Genomic DNA, 24,851 nt, shown 5'->3' with positions numbered 1-24,851 from the left:
CGCAAGATCGTGACCTGGCTGAAGTCGGACGCTTAACCGACTGCGCCACCCAGGCGCCCCTAAAATATATATTTTTAAAAAGAACAGACCAAAAAAAAAAAAAAAAACCAACAACAACAACAAACTCATAAATACAGGGAACAAACTAGTGGGGATGGATGATGTAGGGGAAGATGAAGAAGTACAAGTACAAGTCTCTAGCTATAAAATAAATATGTCATGGGAGTGAAAAGCATATAGAATATAGTCAATAATATTGTGATAACTTTGTATGGTGACAAACAGTAACTACACTTATGTTGAGCATTTCATGATATATATATAAATATTGAATCACTATGTTGTACACCTGAAACTAATATAATACAGTTCATCCTTGAACAACATGGGTTTGAAGTGCATGGGTCCACTTGTAGGTGGATTTTTAAAAATAAATGTATTGTTGGGGGGAGGGTCCTTGGACGGCTCAGTTGGTTAAACATCCGACTCTTGTTTTCAGCTCAGGTCATGATCTCGTGACTTGTGAGTTAGAGCCCCCTGTTGGGCTCTGGCTGGCAGCATGAAACCTGCATGAGATTCTCTGTCTCCCTTTGTCTCTACCCTTCCCTCACTTGCTAGCTCTCTCTCTCTCTGAAAAATAAATAAACATTTAAAAAATCTTTAAGAAATAAATTTAAAAAGCAAAAATAAATGTACGAACAGTACTCTAAATGTATTTTCCCTTCCTTATGATTTTCTTAATAACATTTTCTTTTCTCCAGCTGACTTTATGATAAGAATACGGTATATCATGCATATGACATACGGAATATGTGTTAATCACCTGTTTGTGCTATCAGGCCAACAGCAAACTATTATTAAAGTTTTGGGGAGTCAAAACTTATACATGTATTTTCAACTGTGCCGGGGTGGGCACCCCTCACCCCTGCACTGTTCAAGAGTCAACTGTATTATGTGTCAATTATACTTCAATTTAAAAAAATACTTGGGGAAGCACTAACTCTAAAAAGTGCTAGCTAAAAATTTACACATTTTACATCAAGGTTTAGTTCAATATGCATTTGGGGCATATGCCAAGCAGTGTCGGATTTCATGAGAGAGAACTTTGTTTTTCCATAACACATCTCTTGGGTGCCTGAGTTAAAGGCAGAACACTGGCCTTCTTACACCAGGATTTACTCTATGATAATTCTCTCTTTTTTTAAGTTTATTTTTTTATGTTTGAGAGAGAGAGAGAGAGAGAGAGAGAGAGAGAGAGAGAGAGAAAGCATGAGTGGGGGAAGAGCAGAGAGAGAGAGAGAGGGAGAGAGAATTCCAAGCAGGCTGCACACTGTCAGCACAGAGCCTGATGCGGGGCTCAAACCTACAAGCTGTAAGATCATGACCTGAGTCAGCTGCTCAACTGACTGAGCCACCCAGGTGCCTCTCTATGGTGATTCTTAATTTCAGAAGTAGATGAATGTGTGGAAATTCTGATCCAAAGGGACAATTGAGCTGTCCTAACTGGTGTCCCCTTCCTCCCTCATTGCCAGTTCTAGGAGAGAAGCTGCCCAGAAGGAGAAGGTCCACATCCCCCAGATGCCATGAAAATACTCCTGCCCTATCGCAGTGGAATTGTTACCAATCCTTACCCTTCACTGGGACTGTTACCATTAGAGGAAAGGCCGTTATCAGAAGCCATTTTATATCAAAGCTCAGAGGGGCTTTCTGAATCTGTACAAAGATGATTTTGATATTTTAATGAATCTGACAGAATGTTTTGGGGGCACGTCTGTTCTGTTCCCTTATTTTGCCTGAGGTAGGGGTGATATGTGGTATTCTTTTCTGGGAAAGCTTCGGAGAAAGCTGAGTTTCCAATCTGTCCTTAGTTGCGGAAACCTCCTTTCTGCCCCTGTACCTCAGCAGACCCTGCCTCCATCTTCTGGCTTAATGGAGAATGAAAATACCCTCTTTCCTTTCAAGTTTTTTTTTTTTTTCTTTATGTAGGCTGCAAACACCAAGACACCATAAAACTCTCAGCATGAGCTGAAAACCTTCAGAACTAATGGCTCTAGCAACTTCCCCCTGCCCCAGGAAAGGGTCACCGCATTTTAACTTTTGTGTATCAGCCTCCTTGGCTGTTTTGGGGGTGCGCGATGTGGTGGAAGGAAGCAGACAGCCTTTAAAAATGCATCAGAGGTCAATGTATTCCATTATATACATGGTGCTTCAAATTCAGTTTTAACCTTTGATGAAATGTGCAGTGTTGGGATTTTTTATGCTAGAGCAGACACAGGAAATCACAGGTGCAACTCATTCTGGTTTTGACTTACAATCGCTACAGGCCCCTAGAATTTTTATAGGAAATTCTCTCTTTAACTTGAGCATAAAGTGTCAGAAGTCTGTAGCTTGTCTCTGTAGTGTACATTAATAGGTAATATTGATTTGTGGAAATTAATTACTAGAAAAACAGTTCTCAGCACTTACCTAGTGTTTGGAAAGATTTGAGAGCCCCCTTGTGGCTCTAGCAAAGCTGAACTGAACACTGACGATCCACTTTTAGCTGGGTTTTTTGGTTGATGTTTTTGGTTGATTTTTTTTTTCTTTCTCTCTTTTCAGTTACATTTGTTTGCTTGCATTATGGCTTTGAATTGTTTTTCATTTTAGATTAACATCAGCATATTTCACATCATTTCAGTGGAGGACTCGGAGACGGGAGCCGTGTCCATTTTTAAGAGACAGACGCCTCCTTTTTTTCTGATTATTAAACTCAGATTCTTATCACCAAGAGAAATAATAAATGCAGAGGGGGTATGTTTAGGGAAGTTTGCAAGCAAGGGCATTACAGGTGTATAATTCCGCTTCTTGAGGCTTGCTGCTTCTTATTTTTAATCCAGGTGTTGACTACACAAAGGTAAAGCTAACTTTAGCAGCCCCGAGCTACATTTATTTTGACCATTTTAAAGATTATTTTCTCTGATTTCCATACAGCAGAGCAAAGTGGGGAAATGAGTGTCCTCATTTGAGTGTTTTTAAATTTCTAAGAAATGCATGTTGAAAGCTATTACCTCTCTGATGCTTCAATCATGCCTGAAGAAAAATATTTGCAACTTAAGGTCACTGTGCTCCACACTTGAATTGATAAAGGGAGCACCCAAGGCAAAATTTAGACAGAACGAATTGATTTTTTCCTGGGAGATTTAAATTCTCGTGCATATATATTTTTTTTCTAAATTCCTGTCATTGCTTTATTAATTAGGCAGAATTACAGCCGTGCTTCAGAGCCCACCGCAGCTGGAGGGTCCCACTGAGTGTCCACGTGGTAAGCCGGGCTTCTGGAAGGAACTCACGCTGTTATTGGGAATAAGTGGATTTGGGAGAGAACCTCATTAGAGCTCCGTGTTACTTCCAGCATAATTTGGTTTCTCCTAGATTAGTTTGTAGAGTGACATTGGCATCTAGTCACAGATGAGTCACTGGCCCTGCCTATTATTCCAAGCACAGAGGAAAATGTCACGCGTGTGCACTTAAAAAAGAGAGAAGAAAAAATCAAAGCGGAAACCCCTGATGTTTGGGCCCAGATAGAACATATGAGAGTTAAAGATGGTGTCTGGTCTGTTTCCCCATTTGCGCTCAGGGGTAATTAGCACAGGCGTCAGTTACATTGCTGGGTAGGGACTGCGAGAGGTCGGGCTGGCCAGGAGGAAAGGCTGGGCAGCTATCACTTTGTTCTTTCAGACTGGTGGCATGTTTCCAGCTGTAACCCCATCTTCCTTGGTCTTTGTTAATAGGCAACTTCTGCAACGTTCAAGATCCTATAAGAATATGCATAAAAGGCTTATAGGGATGTAAGGGACCAAATCAAAGGGACTCAGAATCCATCTTGAATAAGATCCTACTGGCCAAAAATTAGACCATTTGAACATCAGTAAGTATAATGTCTGCAATGTCTTGAAACACACTAAATATGTTTAAACTCATGACCTATTAGTGATAGAAAAACAAATAACAAACAACATCCAAAAAAAAAGCCCCTCTGGAGGATTCTAGGAAAGTAATCTATTATTTTGAAACCAATAAATAACATGATTCACACATTCATCTACCTTTCCTAACTATATCAACTATACCTTGGGGGATCAAATAGTTGATAAAGGGCAGTTTCTCCTTATAGAAGCATTGTGGCTAACAAATGAAGCAGAAATGATAGAATTAGAATCTCACCATTTCGCAATCCTTTAATAAATGATCACCAGTGGCCACTGGCATCACAGAAAGAGAGACCGCTAGACATTGTGTGCCTCCAGACTGAGGTCCACAACACTGCTTACTTAGAAATAAGAGTTTATTATTTCAGATTGATTTTTTTCTACAACTTCAAATATTACCTAAAGGCATATCCGTATCCTGGCATTTTTGCCTATTTCTTCTGGGTCTCCCTTTTCGGTGGGTTTCAAAGAGAAAATGAGCTAATATACACATCAGTGAAACCTCCAAAACTGTAGAATGATGTGCAAATCCCATGTTTTCTTTCTAACTCAACTACATAGGAGCAAAACACAACAGTGTAGGATCATCAAAGATGACTGCGTGGTCAGCTCCTTGAGGTCAGGCCGCGTCCTGTGTGCCATTATATCGCAAGTACTTAGCACAGTGTTTGGCATGAAAGACGTAATCAAAAATATATTTAAATAAATAAATGAATGAGTATAGTAGATGAAGACGGATCAGAAGAGAAGTCCCACAGCCACTGCGCCTGAGTTGTTTGACCTCAGGAACATCCTTTCCTATGTCTGAATGCCAGGGTCCTCACCTGGAAAATTCTGCTATGATACAATCCTTTACTGAGGATAAAGTGCAATAATGGATAAGGAAAGTGTTTTGAGAACTGTAAGCATGTTATACAAATAGAAAGGCATTCTCTCTTTCTTTATTATTAACACAGCTTGTTTAACATTTAAAACTTGACGGTACTTGGCTAGTTCCTGAGGTTCTGATAATCATGCAAGAAGGAAAACTGTCAAAGGGGAGGGTGTGCACTTACGTTAAGGGACTGCCATGCATCAGCTGCCGCCGGGCCCTTCATGCTCATTACTTTAATCCTGCAACTCTATGAAATAAGCATGTATATACCCTGACTATTTAGACGAGGAAACCAAGGCCCCCAGAGGTCATATAAGCTAACCAGCGCACATCAAGGGGGAGGAGGATCCAAAATTGAAGTCCAGATCTTTCTGACTTCAAACCCATTCTCTTTCCACTGCACCTTCAGTGAAGTTTCCAACGTGCTCGAAATTATGCGCCCATGCAATGTCCAAATGAGGAGAGCTTGACGTGTATTTTCTTGAATCTTCTCTTCCGAAACAAAAGCCAACTTCAGGATCCGACAACCTCCTGTGAACACATTTCTGAGATTTTGTAGCATTGTGTTCAAAAAAGACTTATGTTAAAGCCAGGAAGAGAATTATGGCATTGCATGAGCTCTGCCTTATCGGAATTCTCTTGTGTCGCTATTTCCAACCATCCATTATTGTCCTGAGATTACCACAGTCTTTTGGCTTCTAGATTCCTCAGCAGTGTTAAAAAACTCATGCAGCTGCAGTCTTTCCCACTAGTCTCTATAGCTCAAGTGCAAATTTGTTATGCAGTTTTGTGTGCATGCCGAGGTCGGGATAAGTGTTTCTGAACTTCTAAGCTGTGACCGTCTAGAGGACCCTCTGAGCCCATATGCTCCAGAGTTGAGATAAACCCTCTGCCCCCCGACCCTACAGTGTGCTGCCTCACCCTCATTCCTGCTGCCCACCCCACAGGTAAACACAAACCCCTTACCCCAAAATGCTCATTTTGCTTCTAGAGCTTTGAGTTAAACAAAGCCTGGCCCACTGCAGCATTAATTCATAAACTGCATCTTTAAAACAGCCTGACTCCTAGAAGAGGATAGGAGACCATCAGAACTCTTTTTGGGAGAGCTTGGTGAAATTACAGACATCATCTAAAAGCCTATGTAACTCTTATTTTGATGACTAAGTTGCTTAATGCAAATACGGCACTTATAACTGTACTTGGACATAGACAGAGCTCAATAAATGTTAGCCGTTATTATTACTGCTATTAATATCAATATTTGTTTCACATGGAACTTTGCATATTTTAAGTTAGCTTGGTCCTTAATCTTTGTGCAAGGGATGACCTCCAAGTCACTCTTTCTTTGAGAACTGCCAAGGGATGGAATCAAGCAGAGATCTCTCAGGTATTTTGTTAAATATCCTAAAATGATTGCCAAGTCATGATAGCAGAATCTAGGAAAATCCTAACTCAGAAGAATCTTTTATGGACGAGCACAGCAAAATCTGGACAGAGACGATTTTTTTCTTAAGTTCTTAAGATATTTTAGGGAAATGTGTACCGAAGCCGTCAGATATATATATATTCAATATATAAGCCTAAATATTGAAACACGTGCCTTGCTCTTAAATATCCCGATTTACTTCTTTTCCTCTCCAAATTGGTTAGAGCAAAACAATTGCAATGGAAACACCTCGTTGCTTCTACCCTGGGTAATTCTCACGTTTGCTAAAAGCAGCGTCTGGGAAATTAGCTAAGAAGAGAGCACAGCAGAACACGCATGGCCTGATAACACAATCGGAGTGTACTATCTGGTGTTCCGCTTTGCCCGGCTGGGATTAGAGCTGCAAGTGAGACGGAATTGGGCCTTATCTCACTCTGGGGCGGCTCCAGGCTTCAGGTGGATGCCCACACGCATAAACCACAGCTCTGCAGAGCGGAGCGCCCTGAGACGTCCTCCTGCCCAAATCCCAGCAAGGCAGCGCAAAGCAGGGCGCCTCTGAACCAAATAAGCACGGAAGCGCCTGAATAATGCATGAGAGCAGGACCCTCCCTGGCACATTTGGAACTGTACTGGAAGGAACTGTACTCAGCAAGATAGCAAAAAACAAGCCCCTGGAACATGCATGCCCTGAAATTTATTCTTGCGGCAGCCACTTGGGGGAAAGTAAAAGCAAATTAGACAACGGCCCAAAAATCATGGCATTTTAGTGAGTCTGAGGCTCCTAGCGTTCGTGTCAATATAAAGCAGCAATGGGACAGGACTTAAAATTTTATCTTATCGATAAATACTACCTCTTCCTCTGGGGAGGTTGGAAGGTGGGCTGATCGTCGCTGAGAAATGACCAGTGTGGTCCGGAAGCCTCTTATTTCACGCTTTTGTGTGGTTGTTTTAGTACTGTGTTGTGGCTTCTCATAATTAAAGTTAGTTGACAACTAAAAGCTGCAGAAATGCTGCCTCTCAAGGGGCTGTTTCTTGGGAGGACCGGCCCCAATATAATCGGGTGAGGGACCTCCGTCTTTCTGATCCAGATGTCAGCTTTAATATAGCTGCAAGACTGATGAGTGGGATTTGATTCCACAGATGTCTAGTCTCTAATTTGATATTCCAGCTGCTCATCCAGTGCAAAATAAACAAATCTTTTTGGAAGAATGTTTCCATACCACCCTGTCACAAACCCCACCCCGGCTGTCCCTGAACATCCAACTTTGGTAAATGTGATCCCGGTGGGACCTCTTCCTGGTCCAACCAGAAGGGAGCAGAGCCAAGAGCCTGTTTTATAGGCCTCCCTTAGCTTCTGGGCGGCCTTGTCCCCCAGCACCTCCTGATGTCAGGCCTCGTGGAAGGGCCCTGTCCTCTCCAATGCTAGTGATGGTCAGCTATATTTTGGCATTTTGGGAGCAAAATGGGGGCAATTCTCTTGACTCAAAATTCTACTCCTGGCAATTTATTCCCGCGTCAATATTTATGGCTTGGGATATTCACCAGATTATTGTTTGTAGTATCCTCCTCCAAATAGAATCAGCCTAATTGTCCAAAACCGGGAGATGAGTCACATAAATTATGGTACATCTATAATTGGAATATCACACTCTTATAGAAAAATATTAAATGAAACAGAAAAAGTGTTCACTCTGTAGTTTTGACTTAAAGTGCAGGTTAAGGGAGCCTGGGTGGCTTAGTCGATGGGGCGTCTGACTTCAGCTCAGGTCATAATCTCTCAGTTCGTGGGTTAGAGCCTGACATCGGGCTCCGTGCTGACAGCTCAGAGCCTGGAGCCTGCTTGGGATTCTGTGTCTCCCCTTCTCTCTCTGCCCCTCCGCTACTCGCACAGTCTCACTCTGTCTCTCAAAAATAAATAAATGTAAAAAAAACCCTTTTTCTTAAAATTACAGGTTAAAAATATCATGCTCATTTATGATCCTTAATCTACAAAGAAAAATATATATTTATCTATGGTTATATATGAGTGAAATGCTTATACATAATTTTAATTTTTTTTTCTTTTTTGCTATTCTTCATTGCTCATATTTTCCATAGTGGCATGAAAATCAATGTATTGCATTTATTTTTTTAAATTTTTTCATTCATTTTTGAGAGAGAACGAGAACACAGCAGGGGGATGGACAGAGAGAGAGGGAGACACAGAATCTGAAGCAGGCTCCAGGGTCCGAGCTGTCAGCACAGAGCCCGACATGGAGCTCGAAACCACAAACTGTGAGATCATGACCTGAGCTGAAGTCAGACATTCAACAAACTGAGCCATTCAGGTGCCCCGATGTATTGCATTTCCAACTGGGGGAAGGTGGGGAATCACTGATTTAAAAACAAAAAGGATCAAACCAGCTACATCTAAAAGTATTCTCCTTCTAAACTTATCAGGTACACTGGCAGGAAAAGTGATGAGAAGTGTCTCTCCTCCTGAGAGGAGGAGAGGAGGGCTGTGGGCATTCCTCTCCCCTCTATCTTACCAACTGAAAAGAGTCAAGATCTCTGGGTAGTACATAAAATAAAAAGGCCTTAGCCAAAAGGGTCTGGCTGCTTTGTAAGTCGCCGCGAGGGAGGAGCAGTGGCAGCTGGGTGGGGGACGTGTAGCTTCTGTGTGAAGTAAGATAACCACACATGCATGTCTCCATTTTCTCATCACAATACTGGACATCCTTGGAACCAATCGCTCTGACACACACCATTGTCAGCCTCTGAAAGTTCTTTATTACCATACTTAACAATCATAGTTCCCAATTTCCCATTTGCTTAGAACATCATTCTTAAATTTCTTAATTTGTTTTCAAGGCTCGAATAAAAGGCCTTTTCATCACTGTGTCAAAGGGCAGTCTGATTGCCAAGCTCTAACTGCCACCATTCCGCCTATCAGATACAGTATAATGCAGATAACACTCTACTGAGATAATGAAGAATGGGTAGCCCATAATGAGTGTGCAGCTCTAAAGAGAGTCAAGAAATTAATTCCATTCTGAGCGTTTGGAAAATGACTCCAGTACGCAGTACAGCGGGGCAGAAGGGGAGCTAAGTGTCACTATTTGAAAATGCGCACATCAGCTTACATTTAAGGTGTATACTGTTAGATGTCTGTACCACTCCTTTGGGAGGACCAAAGATCTCCGTCAGATGACCCCCAAGTCCACCTTCCAACTGTTCACAAGGTTCTTTGTGAGATGCTGAGCTTTGGCAAAACTTGATTAGGTAGGGAAAACTCACTGAAAAGTGTACGGTGACAGGAAGGTGGAGAAATTGATTATTTTCCATACATTTCACAAGATCTAGGCTAAGAGAAACTGTTAGCCTGGGTAACCTTTTGTTGGTCCAGGCACCAAGTTCAGTTTCCCGGGGGTATCACTATCAGAATCCCTGAGACAGTAGCTGATAAAATATTTTTTCATTCCACAAACATTGAACAACTGAACATCCATGTTGTATAAAGTCGTGCACCATATGCTCCGGGTGAAACAAGAAGAGTGAGGCATGACACCTGTTCAAGGGATAGGATAGTCACTGGTCACTGGAATGAAGACAAAGTATGAATGGCACAGGTTACAGGGGAGTAGAAGCTTCTTCCTCAGAGGACATCACAGGGTGTTGGCTGGAGGAGTTTCTACTTGAGCTGTTTTTTCTGAATGCACAGAGCTGTGGACCATGGAGCTACTAATTTTGTTGCTTGATTTTACAAGAGTTAATCTAGTGGTGGAAGGAATACATTTATTAAATCTCTCCTGTGAACGTAGCATTTTGTAGATTCTTCTGGATGTGTTTTCAATGGCTAGGCAAGTGATAGCCTCATAAAACTATTTTTTAATCACCACATGCAGGGTGATTCTAGAGACGTCTACTCTCATTCCACCATTTTGATGGGCATACTGGCTCTGCCTTCTTTCATTTAGGAATTGAAAAGGAAGGATGAGGTAAAAGGGAAGAAGAATATACAGAGGGAAAGGTAGTTTGGAGGAAGCTGGCAATGTGGAAGTAGGGAAGGAAGGATGACAGATGGGTTCATGATAGGAATCTGTCCCTGATTCTTCCTCATCCACGCCGATGGTTCTGGGCTCTTCCCCGCTGGCCCTTCACCACAGCTACCAAATGTCTCTCCTGGCTCTGCCTACTTCTGTCTACACTGAACACTGTTGCTAAATGAGTCTTAAATCAACACATTTCCCATTTGGGGAATAGACAGTTGTATTCAGAGCCCATGACTCTTTGGACTCAGCATCCTATTGTAGCTCCCACCCATTCATATATTAAACAAACATTTTGTGAAAGGCACAACATGAACCTCCTGGTCTAACCTAGACCACTCTTGTCTCCGTACATTCGTAACTATTCTCTTAAATATTGCCTGTTCACTCCTTACCTCCGTAACTTGCTACACAATGGCTTTTTCTAATCGACCACCCTTACACACACAATACTTGAGGGCATTTTATTCTTTTTTTATGTTCTCCACATTTGTTAGAGCAGATCCTTACACATAACAAACCCTCGATAAGCATGTGTTAATTAAATGGCTTGCTAATTAAAGAAATGAGCAATTATACAATAAACTGCTTGGTGAAATACAGATTTTTGAAGCAATAGGGAAGAAAACTAGTAAGCTTAACATTTTTAAAAAGCCACCTCATCGCTACTAATTACCTGTTGCTTGAACACTCTACTTTTTACCCAAAGTCTGTGTTGACTGTCTCTCTCTGCACGTGGACCATCACAATCAAATGATGTATACACTCATAGATTATGTATCTTTTTACACTTTTCACACATTTTAAACATTCAAAAACAATATTGGATTCGTTTTAGGAAAGGAGATAGTGGCATATTTATCAAAGGCGATATTAACCTTAGTTATTAAAATACATTTAATCTCATACGATCATCATTTCTTTTATGTGGCATCGTGTATTGAACATCTGCTGTGAGCAGGACTTTGTGTGAGGTGTTGTGGGACATGAGGCCTGAGTCCAGTTATCAAAAAGGAGATTCAAGGGTAGAGGTGACCACGATGTTCACGTGCAGGTTAAAAGTGCAGTGAGTAATGCAGGAAACCCCAGAGGCTGGAAAAATCAGGCAAGGTGGAGTTGGGCCACAAAAGGCCAGGCGGCAGCTTGCAAGTGAGCGAAAGACAAGTCAAAGACTGAAGGAGGGCAGTCATGCCTCTGTGCTGCATGTAGAATTGTTTGATGTGATTCCCTCAGAGCAGAGCAGGACGTTCAGGTGCTTCTAAAGCAGCCGTGGAAAAGCGTGTTTTCTGTGGCCCTGAACTTGAGTAAGCCATGATGGCCCAGATGATCATCATCAGTTAAAATCATCCTTGAACTAACCAAGGTGACTTGTTCCCTAATCTTCCCGAGCACACCCCATATTTGCCATCATTACCTTGGGGGCCCAAGAATGATAATTCGAAAGGGCTGCAATTGCTTTATAGACATTCTTAAATGAATTTGCCCAAACTCTCGATGAATTTGGTGGCAAACGGATGACCTGCTGACAGAATGCTGTCACCGACAAATAAAGTTATCTGTCTCGGAGATTGCTGTGGTCCCAGGAGACTGGTAGAACATTCCCTTACCGTGGTAGTTAGCGATTCTTTCACTGCAACAAAATCACTGGGTGCTGGAGATCCCCTTGAGGGTGATGTGTTGGTAATCTCTGAGTCCCTGGTGTCTCCTACCCACCCTACCCCACCCCCCCACGTGCTTACCAAACACAAGGGGCTCAATTAACATTGGCAGAATTAACAAACGAATGAATGGTAGATGAGGGAGGAAAATAGTAGTTTACTTATTTGTGTTTCCCAAATCTGAGGGGAGTTGAAGTCAACTGCAAGGACGGTGTCTGAACAGATGACGCCGTACCTAGGCTAGGAGATTGCATTAGGAAAGACGGAGAGAGTGGATGAAGACCTCCACACTGTGGCCATAACAGGCTTTGCTAGGGAGCTGGGGCTAGTCTTTCTCTGTTCTTTGCTTTACCTTCCATTGTGCTGTTGAACAAGAAAGGCGTACAAAAGAAACTTGCAAATTTAAGTAGTGTGGCACCCTCTAAGACTTCTCTCTAGAAACTGAATCAGGAGTCTGGAGAACAGAAGAAAATGAGTACGTGTTGTTCTTTGGAGTGAGCAGAAGATTCATAAAACCTGAGCAAAGCTTGTACGCTGCACATGTGGGCGTGTGGCCTGGACATAAACATCATTTCAACAGTGATCTTTGCAGTTTTCTGTCTGAAAGGAGAGAAGCAAATGAAAATGGAAAAGTAGAGATGAGAAAAAATTATTTAATTGATCATGTTTAAGTGTTTTGTCTTTCACCAGTAGTTGAGTGCTCTTCAACCCGTTGTTTTATTTTTACTGTTTTTCTAAATTTCTATTTTGAATCCTTGGCAGGATTTAAACAAGGAAACACAACATACATGAGAATATGTCTGACTAAAGCAATACTTAAATGCGAAGGGCCATTCCTTTACGGAACCATGAGATTGGGACAACTTTGTACTCCGTCAATGTAAATGTCCCACTAGTACATTCTTGTGTCTTGATGTCGGAGTTTTACGTACAAATTGATCTCTTACCTATTTAGCTGGCAGAACCTGAAGACATTTGGGACTAATTTTACTCATGTAAACATCATCCTACAGCTTGGGTGGTCATTGTTAACTGCGGTGTTAAATTGAATAAAGTTAAATTTGAAACCAATACCATTTTAAGCCAAGCCAGGTTCAGTCAGCTTTGAGACCCTGTAAATTTCCAATGGAACAAGGGCCCCAGCAATTCTATGGCCAATTTTCCCGAGTCAGACAAAAGCCACTAAAATTCCAGGAGCAGATTCCAGTTAAACCTTTACGTCACAAACCGTTGTAATTCCTGGCCATAAAACCCTCCAGCTCCTATGATTTAAAAAATCTAGATTGTTTCTAACCCTGAGACACGTGAATGAGGTGGAGACTTATCAACTGATTGTCATCATGCGTTTTCCTTAAATCCTTTTTTTGTGTGTGTTTTCTCTTCTGCCCAATTAACAGGAAAATCTTAAATTTTCCATTTGTGGTCTTTGTCCCAATTTAAAGATCGGTCTGCTTTAGATTGTTCTGTCTTGAAGTGTTTGGCATCCTTAATGAGTTATGTGACTATCATCATTATTGTGTTTCTATATTTATTATGCAATTGTCTTGTGAAATAAACATCAGTCTCTGCTTATAAAATGTAAACATGAACAAGCCCTGAGATGGGACCAAAGCAGGATTAAGTAATGACATGTCACATAGCGTTCAACCATAGTAATACCTACTCTGAACAAAACTTCGCCATCAACATTTCGTCGTGGAGCCCAGAAGCTGTATCAAGTTGTTTTCTGCTTTCCCTACTGACCTTTCAGGAAATTTTCTCCCACTGATGGAATTGTCATTCTGTCACAGTGAAAGACAATGGAGTAACGTAAAATGGGGCCTGGCCACAGCAAGGGCTGGGGCTGGCCTGTCTGTGGTCAGCACATTCCTCTTTCTAATTTAAGGAGACGCTAGCATTCCTTAAGGTAGTGCAGTTTCATTAGCACGTTTCAAACTGTCTGGCTAGACATTCAAAATAACTGACTATAGTAAATGTGTAGTTTCAAATATTATAGTTCATCTATTCCTATTTACTTATTTATTTTAATGTGTATTTATGTTTGAGAGAGAGAAAGGGAGAGACAGAGCATGAGCAGGGGAGGGGCAGAGAGAAAGGGAAACACAGAATCTGAAGCAGGCTCCAGGCTCTGAGCTGTCAGCACAGAGCCCAACACGGGGCTCGAACTCATGAACTGCGAGATCATGACCTGAGCCAAAGCCCAATGCTTAACCGACTGACACTTAACTGACTGAGCGACCCTGGCACCCTATCAACTCCTTTTTAAAAGCAGCATCAAAAGCAGTGCACCCTCAAAGCCCTTATGTTTGTCATTGCTTTTCCTGGGTATTAAGTTTAAAAAAAAAAAAAAATCCAGGTTAGCTTGGCCAAGGGAAGACCAGTCTTCCTTTCTGAGCTCTTCAGGACCATTTGTCTGCTCAGGGGCATTCTGACTGTCACTCCTGGTCCCAGTGGTGGGTGGGCAGCTCATTCCATTGGGAGGCAGCTCAAATCATGAGAAGGGTTTTCCTCATTTTAATCAATATTTACTTTCCTGTAATGCTTTGTGTTGTGTCTTTACCTATCTACTTTTCCAACTCTCTTCTTGCCTCTTTACAGTTTTCTTGCCTCTTTAAGCCAGAAGCACCCTGATCTTTACAGAATCATTCTGAAGCTAACCATTTGAAAGACATATTTCTTCTCAATGTTCCATCTGATGCCAGTAGAGAAGACCTGTGCTTATAATAACCACAGTACCTGACAACTAATAGGCATTCAAGGGGCCTGGGGGGTTCAGTCAGTGAAGCGTCTGACTTCGGCTCAGGTCTGATTTCGCAGTTTGTGGGTTCGAGACCCACATCGGGCTCTGTGCTGACAGCTCAGAGCCTAGATCTTGCTTCAGATTCTGTGTCTCCCTCTCTCTTTGCCCCTCCCCTGCTCATGGTTCTTCTCTCTCTCTCTCTCTCTCTCTCTCTCTCTCTCTGGCTCTCTGGCTCTCAAAAATAAACGTTTTTAAAAATTAAACAGACATTCAATAAATATTAATTATATTTTTATTTTTAAAAAAGCAATACAGTACATAGGAAAGCACAGAATTGTTAAAATCAATAGGCCTGGACTCCATTGCAGTTCAAGTATTAATTCATTCTAGGATCTTAGACTGTGTTTTCACCTTTCTCAGTCTCTATGGTCTCAGCTTTGAAGAAAAAGAAGTTATGATAAAGAACCTTTTATGAAATTGTGCTGAGGATTATCTGTGCTAGTATCATAAAGCACCTGTCGCAGCTCTTAGTACACAGTAGGTGTTCAGTGAACATCAGTCTCCACATACAACACATCGTCCCCCAACCCCACCTACCTTGTAATCCAAAACAGCAGTGTAAATAGGCAAGACTAAGGAGGCTTGGCTCCTGGCTTTGCCCTTTTTGGTCCCACAACCTTGGATGAATCACTTTGCCTCCTTGCACGTTTCCCTGTCAAATAGTCCCACATCTGCTACAAAGGTTTGTTGTAAGGATCAAATAAAACATTGGTTGGAGAATAACTTTGAAAACTCTTGGTGTGTTTTCTTAACATAAGGTATTGTTATTTCTGGTAGTAATTTATCAGTGAAGAAATTGCTTAATGAATGAATGACCTATTCCCCCACCACATCTCTCCCCACACTGGAGAAGGGAGGAAATACCCAACAAATGAATGGTATTGAAAACCAGTCCGTGCATGTTTATGGAAATATCACATTTGGGAACATTTGCCTGATAGGTGCAAATCCAAGCAACAACGCTCGCATGAACATTTGGCAGAAGAGGCAATTGACTCAGTGCTGATATAAACACAACGGAGGTTCAGAATCCCAGAGCTGTGGTTGTCAACGACTGACTGACCCTCTTCCTTCTAATTTCTTCCAGGAATTTCTATTACATCACCATGTTACGGGATCCAGTGTCGCGTTACCTGAGCGAGTGGAAACACGTCCAGAGAGGGGCCACGTGGAAAACCTCCCTCCACATGTGTGATGGGAGAAGCCCCACCCCTGATGAGCTGCCTACCTGCTACCCCGGGGATGACTGGTCTGGGGTCAGCTTGCGGGAATTCATGGACTGCACCTACAACCTGGCCAACAACCGCCAGGTGCGCATGCTGGCCGACCTGAGCCTGGTGGGCTGCTACAACTTGACTTTCATGAATGAGAGTGAGAGAAACACCATCCTGTTGCAGAGCGCGAAAAACAACCTGAAGAACATGGCCTTCTTTGGGCTCACGGAATTCCAGAGGAAGACTCAGTTTCTCTTTGAGAGGACATTCAACCTCAAGTTTATCTCCCCCTTCACGCAGTTCAACATCACGCGGGCTTCCAACGTGGACATCAACGAGGGCGCCCGCCAGCGCATCGAGGAGCTCAACTTCCTGGACATGCAGCTTTACGAGTACGCGAAGGATCTCTTCCAGCAGCGCTACCACCACACCAAGCAGCTAGAGCACCAGAGGGACCGGCAAAAGAGGCGGGAGGGGCGCAGGCTGCAGCGGGAGCACAGGGGCCACCGGTGGCCCAAGGAGGACGGGAACACAGACGGGGCGGTCACCGAGGACTACAACAGCCAGGTGGTGAGATGGTGACCCCCTGCACTCTCCTTCCTCAGGACTGGGGGGGATGAGCAGGCTCACCGACCTTCTGTGGTGTTGGTTACCTTGGAGAAGGATGGGCCTTTTGGAGGACATCTGGCTGTAGGTGGCTTGATTTGGACACCTGCTTCCTCTTTGTCTTCATCCTTGCCCAGCTGGAGAGGATCTGTCTTCTTCTTCTTTTTTTCCCCCGACGTTTTTCAATCCATGATATTAAGTAGGGTAGGGATGCATCTGACTTAGACGTCCTTAGAAGCTCAAGGAGAGAAGCACCAGAAAGAAACAGTTCTTGAAAACATCCTTTGCAGCAGCATGGGAACCCACAGAGGCACACATGAAAAGCCAAATTATGGCTTGGATGTTCTGCTGAAACTGGTCTGTTTCACACGGCCTCTGTAATGGAAATACTGGTCTGTCTAGAGAGAAAGAGAAAGAAAGAAGTCCCCTTCCACCCTTAAATGAGGTTTTTCGCCAACCCTCGCTTTGCTGTTCGCTCTCATCTTGAACCCGGTGCGAATGCGGTTCAAATCATAAGTAGCGGTGTTTTGTTGTTGCAGCTGTTTTTAAACAAGGTCACCCTCCTATTGACGATCACTAGAGACTCACACCCCGCAAAGCCCCTGCATCTCAGCTCGGAGCCGTGCTGCATCTCCCGTCTTTTAGGGAATGGCTGGTGGAATCAGGACAGGCATGTCTCAGGAAAGGCCCTGAGAAATGAACACTGGTAGTGGCATTTAAGAGAAAATGTGCTTATTAACAAGTGTCTAAGATCACCCTTTACCGATTTTATTTTCGTTCAAAAAGAATTGACTAATAAATTAAGAGCTGGGGGAAGCAGGAAGAAAACTCTATGTCTAACGTTTCCAAACAGGCTACAGAACTTGTAGTGTTTCCAGGAGTATTTCCGTTTTACCTCTTTGGAGCCATCATCTTCTTTGATATGGTACTTCCAAGTTTGAAATTCTGCTATAGCACAGAGGCGAAGACGTTTAAAAAGAATGTGGCCCAAAGACTAGGAGCTTAGCTAGCCAATATGCAAAAGATCTTCAGGGTCACTAAATAAATGATAACTGATTTATGCTAGGAGACATGGAACTCAGTGGGCCAGTTGTCCCAGGAGTTTAGACAGACTACCTCCCAACATCTTGACTGTCTCCAGCCTGGTAACCTTCTTCTACCCACATGATCTTCTCCTCTTGTTAGACTATGCCCATAGCTGGCAGCTCGGGCTGGAGTGTGTGAGACAGGACCTGAAAATGTGCTGCATTGCCAATTACTTCTCGTTTTCAATTTTTCCCAATCACAACTACAGGAACACCAAGTTTGTCGAATAATAAGGAGAAAAGCGGGGAAAAGGGGATAGAAAGCCCTTGCCTGGCATTCAGGAGCAGGATCAGAGCGGGTCAAGAGTTTCACAACATTGATCTGATCAATCCTTTCAAGGAGCTCAAGGCAAAATGAGTGAAACCCCTAAATCAGATTGAAAAGCCTATTTCATTGATATCTAACATGTTTGATGTTTAAGCCAGCTTTACGTAAGCCACATCTCAGCCTCCAGAATAGTCTCTCTGGGGTTGAGAGTCAATCAACCCACAAGCATTCATGGAGTGCCTGCCTGCACAGAGGGGAGCCCAGTGTCTCCATCAAAGAGAGATTTGGAGAAGCGGCTTTGTACTTCTCTCACTACACTTGGCTTCATCTGCCCCGTGAGGGGAGTATTATTGGGGGCCTCCCTTGTGTCCATCACTGTGGGGGGGGGGGCTTTTCATACTATAAATCTATTCACAACAAGGTAGATATTATTAGGCCCAATTACGTAGATGGGAAAAGTGAATCCCACAGACAATAACCGGCTTCCTCATAGGTTGTATGCTAGATGTGACAGACTGCAAAGTGCAAGTTCCTTTTACTCGTGTGTTCCATGAGGGATAAAAGCTTCCTGCCAATCATGCAAGAAGCCAGCTATTAAAGCCCAGAAGGATTTGTCTCTAACCCACGTGCATGGCACAACTGTGCTAGCCCTGAGCCGGCCGTGACCCAGAGCCACGCCGCCTGGGGTGAGCCCGGACGTCTCCACATCCCTGGCCCACCAGCAAGCTGAGAGACTGATGACTTTTTAGGCAGTCACACTTTTTGAGACATATATAAGTTAAAGGGACCAAATAAACATTGCTTGTTAGTCGGTAGAAATTAGACTCACAAAATCTTACCCATGATTTGTTCCTGAGGTAGAGAGGGAAGAAGATGGCAGCTACAGTTAATGAGCAGCTCTCTCTCCATCGTCACATTTCGATGTTAGGATCTAATGTTCTGCCTAGCTGCAAATTATCTGCTTGCCGCTGTGACACGCACACGCGCACGCGCTTGCACACACACACTCACACAATAACAATCCAGTGTTTTGTCATGTGGAAAATCAAAACAAGTTAGAAAGCATTCGGATTGTTTCTTTTAAACTCACTTTAAATGTTTGGCAGGGAATTCATGCATAGCTGAGACTTGGAGGCAGCCTCTGCTGACTTCACACTGTTCCTTAGGCATCTCGAGATTTATATCAAAAGGCTCTTTGCCGCTGAAGGCGTGATGTATGGAGCTCCACTTGAGACCAGATATCAGGATGTTCAGAGGAGAAACCATCTCTTTGTGTTGGCCCGAGGCCAGTGCTGAGCAAATTAAAAAGACCGACACAGGCTTCCTCCCTCATATCATTTCATTCGAAAGCAGCACGCTTGTCATATCCCTGGGGTCCTATGTTGATAGAAATGAAGAGGTAGGGACACAGTTTGTTCTCCAAAAATTGACTGCACACCTACATGCTGAGTGAAGCTCAGAGAGGGGATGCCAACAGAAGACATCTGGATCTTGGGAGCCATGGGGAGTCAACAGCTTTAAGATCCAAAACCAAACCAATACCAGGTACATTGCTGTTAAAAGCCCAAGAGGAGGGGGAGAAAATTCCCCAGGGGCTTCCACATCCTACTGACTCCTACAACACCCAGGTAGACATTTCTTCCCTTCTCTTGGCAAGGAGAGCCCCAGATTGGGACGGGGTGTCCTCGTGTGCGTGTTTATGTGTGTGTGTTGAAATTATCATCAGGGACTAAGGTATACTATCTCTTCTGTCTCTTTTTAATTTTTTGGCAGCCTACTCTTGCTAACCAGAGAAAGCCTGCCCTGAGAATTATTTGGATATTCCTTCTAATAACTAATAACACTAGCAATCAGTGTTGGGCGACAGCTAAAGATATCGTGTGTGCTATTAAAGAATTATAAGACCGTGTTTCTTATCATCTAGAGGAGGTAACTTGGTCATCGTCTAATCAAGGGTTTGAAATATGAGGACTTGTTCAAGCCTGAGTAGAGATAGTATTTATACAGGGAAGAAAGTCTACCAGAGATAGACCTGGCAAGGAGATGAGCACGGATCATTAAAACAAAAACAAAAACAAACATTAAATCCATAGGATAGGATTCCCACTTGGCCACTTTAACAGAGAAATTCAAAATAATAATGACTTCAAGGAGATCAAAGCCATTGTCCTCTCATTTAAAAGACAAACTGGTCGGATAGCTCTGGTGAGTTACAGAAGCCCAGGCCCCCTCTTTGTTGCTCTTTCATACGAACACGAACACGTGCCTTCCACCTCATGATGCAAGGTGCCTGCTGCCGCTCCTGCCATCTTGTTTGTATTTCAGACAACAGAGAGGGTACGGAAGGAAGTTGCAAATATCGCTTCCACTCACATCTCATGGGCTAGAACCTAGCCATTAGCTACAAGTAAACAAAGGATACCAGGAAATGTCTTCCTTATTGGTTGCCATGCACCTTGACCAACAGGGGGGAATCTATTATTAAAGAGGCAATATGAAACTTAATACTGATAAAACTATCAGTCTCTGCCACCAAAGGGAATTGAAAACTATTTCGAGTGCTCTTCAGAGTTCTCTATTCTGTCATATGTTTTGCAAAGGATAAGATTAAAATTCATAACTTTGTATAGCATTTAATGCTTTCCAAACATTTGTACACTCAGTATCCCATTTTATCTCCACTACTTTCTTGTGTGTTAGCTACAGAGGACCTCTATTCATTATCCCATCTGATAGTTTCACATGGAGATTCAGAGATGTTAAAAGATTTCTCAATTCTAGTTTATTAACAAGAAAGTTGCTTAGAGCCCCTGTCTTGACTTCATAGCCTTTGCTACTACTTTATGCTGTTCAGCATCAGTATCAGGATTGGGAATTGCAAGAATATGAAATCTAAGTCTTTATTGATTTATATCTTTCCTTACCTTCTTATAGAACTACTGACTTACAAGATACCAAGGAAACTGGTAGAGTTGGCTCACAACCCCTGCCTCCAATGATGAATCATCTTATTAGCAGTGAAATGTCCAAGAGATGGGCAGTGTTTCAGGGGAGATTGAGAAGCACAGACGTTCAAACACCTCATGCTGGCTGTTCACCCCAGCCAATCCAAAGTCCGATTCAAGATGAAGGCTGAGGGAATATGCTCACAACTCCTTAGGGAAGCTCAGTGTTAGAAATATCTAGAATCAGTAACAGCCTGAATAGTTAGGTGTGAGGAATGATCAATAGAACCCTGCTCAAAAAATCTCCCCTCCTCTCTACTTCTTCCCCAGATCTCTGGAATTTTATCAGCAACTCATTGCTTTGGTTCTTAAAGGTTATATTTGGTGTTAAATGAGTCCCCTTGCACATTTGCCAGAGAGAGGAAATGCTTTAAGCTGTCATAGGCTAACATCTTCACACAGAGTTGATCGTCTTCCTCTCTAAACTTGACCTCTAGCTGAGAAGAAAGTCCTGTATAATGGGATCATGCAGTGGTGGGGGTTTGGAAGAGTAGGAGTAACTATAGAGGAGGAGAGGGCTCCTAAAAGGGAAGCAGTCTTTCAAAGGTGAAAAGAATGGGAATTACATATGTGCCAGGAAATATTGAAAAGTAGAAAAACGACATACGGTTTCTGTCCTCAAGAACAAGAGCAGGCTGAAGACATGTGGACTGTATTTCTTTGGGCCACTTAAAAGAGATGACAAGGGCATGAGGCTCATGAAACAGGACGAGAGCATCGACAGGACTGAAGGCTGAATGAGTTGGAAGGGTTGGATGAAAGGGAAACCTGGGTTGGACTTAGACAATGGATACCCCGATCTGCTCACAGCTGCGTCTCCAAGGCTTTCCTTTCCCACAGTTATTGTGCCTCCACTGGTCATCAGAACTCCAACTGAAAGTCTCCTGGCTGGGTATCAGGGCAGCCTGAGTCTGATGATTCCACCCAGTCACATCGCCTCTGGGGAGCATGCAGAGAGAGGTTCCTTCTCCAAGGCACCTTCCTTATCCCCCTCCTCTGTTCTCCACGGGACAGAATCCTGCTGTCCTCCTACCACATTCACCTGGACGCATCTGAATTAACCCCCTAAAACTTTGAATTTGCCCTTCTGGGCAAGTGGGTGAGTTCTGAGACCTGCGTGTTTTGTAGCCTCGTGGATGGAACGCACATGGACCCATCCACGCCACACGTTGGCAAAACCAATCCACCTTGCAGAAGTGCTGAGATTTCCAGAAGGACTGGCCTTGCTATGAACACCAGCTACATCTGCAAGACCAAAGCCCCTGAACTTCCAGGCAAGGACTCGAGGTGACCTAACAAAACTCCAGATCTGAGAACGCCGAAGCACAGATGTTTCCGAAGCCTGTGTTCTGTTTCCTTTTCTACGGAAAAGGCTGCAACTGTCATCCTTTGACGCATTAAATGGAGCCTCTGCGCGATACGTGCTCTGCTGCACTGTGGGAACTCCTCAAAGGGCCAGATGTCAGTGCTGAAAGACCTCAGTTCTTGCCGGGGAAGACGGCGTTCTAAGGAAGCAGAGTTTGCGTGCTTTAGTTATTGTCACAGTTGCCCTCCACCAACCCATCATTTCTTTTGTTTGTAATCACATGGCCATCTTTTCTTTCCTTTTTCTCTTGTTTCTTTTTGTTCCCCAGAGGTACTTTCTGGGTTTTGTTTGCATTATTTTTCATTTAATGTATCAAAGATGAAAAATGTTGGAAAGAAAAATCTAGACTTTTATCTGGTGCCCCATTTTAGATGTAAAGATAGTGATCCAATAGATAGTAAATTATTTCACCTAAGAGATATTTCCTTTTGTTTCTGTGCAATAATATGTATGAACTCGGGTACTAGGAGATTGTATTGTGACATTATCAACCCTTATTGCTATTTAAAACATGATAGTTTGTAGAACTGAGGATCTCCATTGATGTGAAGCACAATTTAATGAATAAGTTACCATATTAAACTGTTGTGATGTCAAGAACAATTGTTTTCCCCTGTGATTTTGTTAGACGTTTTTGCAAAATGAGAAAAGTTGGTCAAACACTTTAAGGGATTTATGGAAATTGAATGCATGGGATCAGCTTTGTCAAACTCTAAAGAATCCATGCTTTGGATACAAATGTGGCTATTGGATGTGAAGCTTTAGAAGCATAAAAGACAAAGATAATATAGATTGGAACAATTTAAAATCTCTGAGGCCAGGGAGGATTTCACAGGCTCTCAAACACATAAGCTTCTAGAACCGTCGTTTTCGGGGGTCCTCCTGTTCTTTGTCCCCCTCCTCCCCACCCACCCCTGCTACCCCCCCCCCTCCCCCAGCACATTGAAATTCACTGTGAGCCCTGGAAAAGCAGCAGCCTGGGGAGGAAGGATGAGGGAAAGTTTTGACAAAGAGTGGTGGGAGACAAAAACAGGAACTGAAGCAAAGGAGTTTGGAACTGAAAAGAAATGAGAAAAGGAAGGAAAAGAGGGAGAGAGGAAAGGCAAGACAGGGAGAGAAAATGGAAGAAGAAGAAAACAACAACAATGGCAGCCGATGTGGGTTTCTCCACAATTTCTAAGTGTACAGTTTGTCCACATAGATTTTTTAATAAATAACTAGTTCCTACAACAAAAGCAAAGAAAGAATAAAATTAACTTCTAGTAGAGAAAAGTTCCTTCATTCAAAAAAATCCCCTGAATGGTTCATTTTATCATTTTCTTTTTATTCTGTGGAAGTGGGATTTGTGGATTCCTTCCTTGCTTATGGGTTCATGAGATTTAAAGCCTCAGAGAAATGTCACTTGACTGTGTTCCTCTAACTAGTGGGGATCATAGGCAAAGTCCCTGACTCTAGAGCAATTGGAGCAGCCATAGGAGAGGCTTCAAAAGACAATTGAAGTTAAATATAAACAAGTGTGCATCCCCCCACACCCCCACACACAGACATGCATGGACATTTTGTGGGCTTCTGTCTTCCAAGAAAAAAAAAACAGATAAGTGAAGAGAAGAACTAAGAAATACTCAAGACTTCTTTCCCCCTTCACCATGAAAATACTGTTCGAGGTAAGACTGAAAGAAATGTCAAAAATATTACTGAAAATCTGCTCTCAATATAGTAAAGTTTCCCTTTCACAGGTCAGCTTTTACATAAAAATAAATTTGAAAATTAATAAAAGCTAATTTCAACATAATTATTTATTTTATATATTACGTTAATTTTTTATTACAACATACTACGTGATCTTAGATCATTTGAAAAATGTGAGAAAAAATGCATACATAATAGAGCCAAATCCTGACATTATTTTGACCTTTTCCTTTCATATTTTTATGTATTAGCAATTAGAGTAAAATTTTAAATAACAGATGTTTTAGGGAATTAGAATCATACAATCTATATAATGTAAATACATATATTAACTTCTTACTGCCATTCTTTGAAAATGTAATTTTAATAGGTGCATGTAATTCTACCATTCCCGTATTTTGGGGCATTCTTGTTATTTTCAATGTTTCCACCAAATGACTAACACTGAAATGAATATATGCATACATAAGTAGCATCTTTGTCTTTGTGCACGTGTTGGACAGAGGACAGTGGACTGCTTGATTGGATCTCCCCAACAACTGAGAAAGAAAACATATTCAAGGTTGTCAAAATAACGTAGCTGCAGCTAAATGAGTTGTGGGGGAAAAAATGAACGTTATTCATATACTCAAAGAAAATTATATGTTATCTCTCCAGAACTGTCTTCCTGGCCCTGGAGGGAAGCGCACATTCCCGCAAGATGCTGGGAGTGTGGCTGCTGGCTGACAGCTCTCATCTGGGTCTGCCTGGAGCACCTGCCGCCTCCAAGGTCATGTCACCTGTAGAGGCCAGGCTGTTTCTAATGACGTGGCTGTGGAGGCAAAGGCCAGGTCTTTTAACTGGGGACTTCTCGGCTCCACAGCA

The 24,851-nt window shown here is 42.6% G+C and overlaps 1 protein-coding gene across 1 annotated transcript in view; it reads left to right on the top strand.

Annotated features, from left to right (window-relative positions):
• The window catches only part of HS6ST3 (heparan sulfate 6-O-sulfotransferase 3), a 674,043-nt gene extending 651,142 nt beyond the window's left edge, over positions 1–22,901 (top strand). Inside the window, exon 2 of the mRNA XM_086709323.1 lies at positions 15,842–22,901. Within this exon, the coding sequence (XP_086565449.1) occupies positions 15,842–16,550 (709 nt within the window). The 3' untranslated portion in view covers positions 16,551–22,901. The remainder of the gene's footprint in view (positions 1–15,841) is intronic.
• The last annotated feature ends 1,950 nt before the right edge of the window (positions 22,902–24,851 follow it).

This window comes from Puma concolor, chromosome A1 (assembly GCF_028749965.1).
Source record: "Puma concolor isolate L17-30 chromosome A1, mPumCon1.1.hap2, whole genome shotgun sequence".
In the NCBI taxonomy this organism is placed as follows: Eukaryota; Metazoa; Chordata; class Mammalia; order Carnivora; family Felidae; genus Puma; species Puma concolor.
This window is presented reverse-complemented; position numbering and strand designations above follow the sequence as displayed.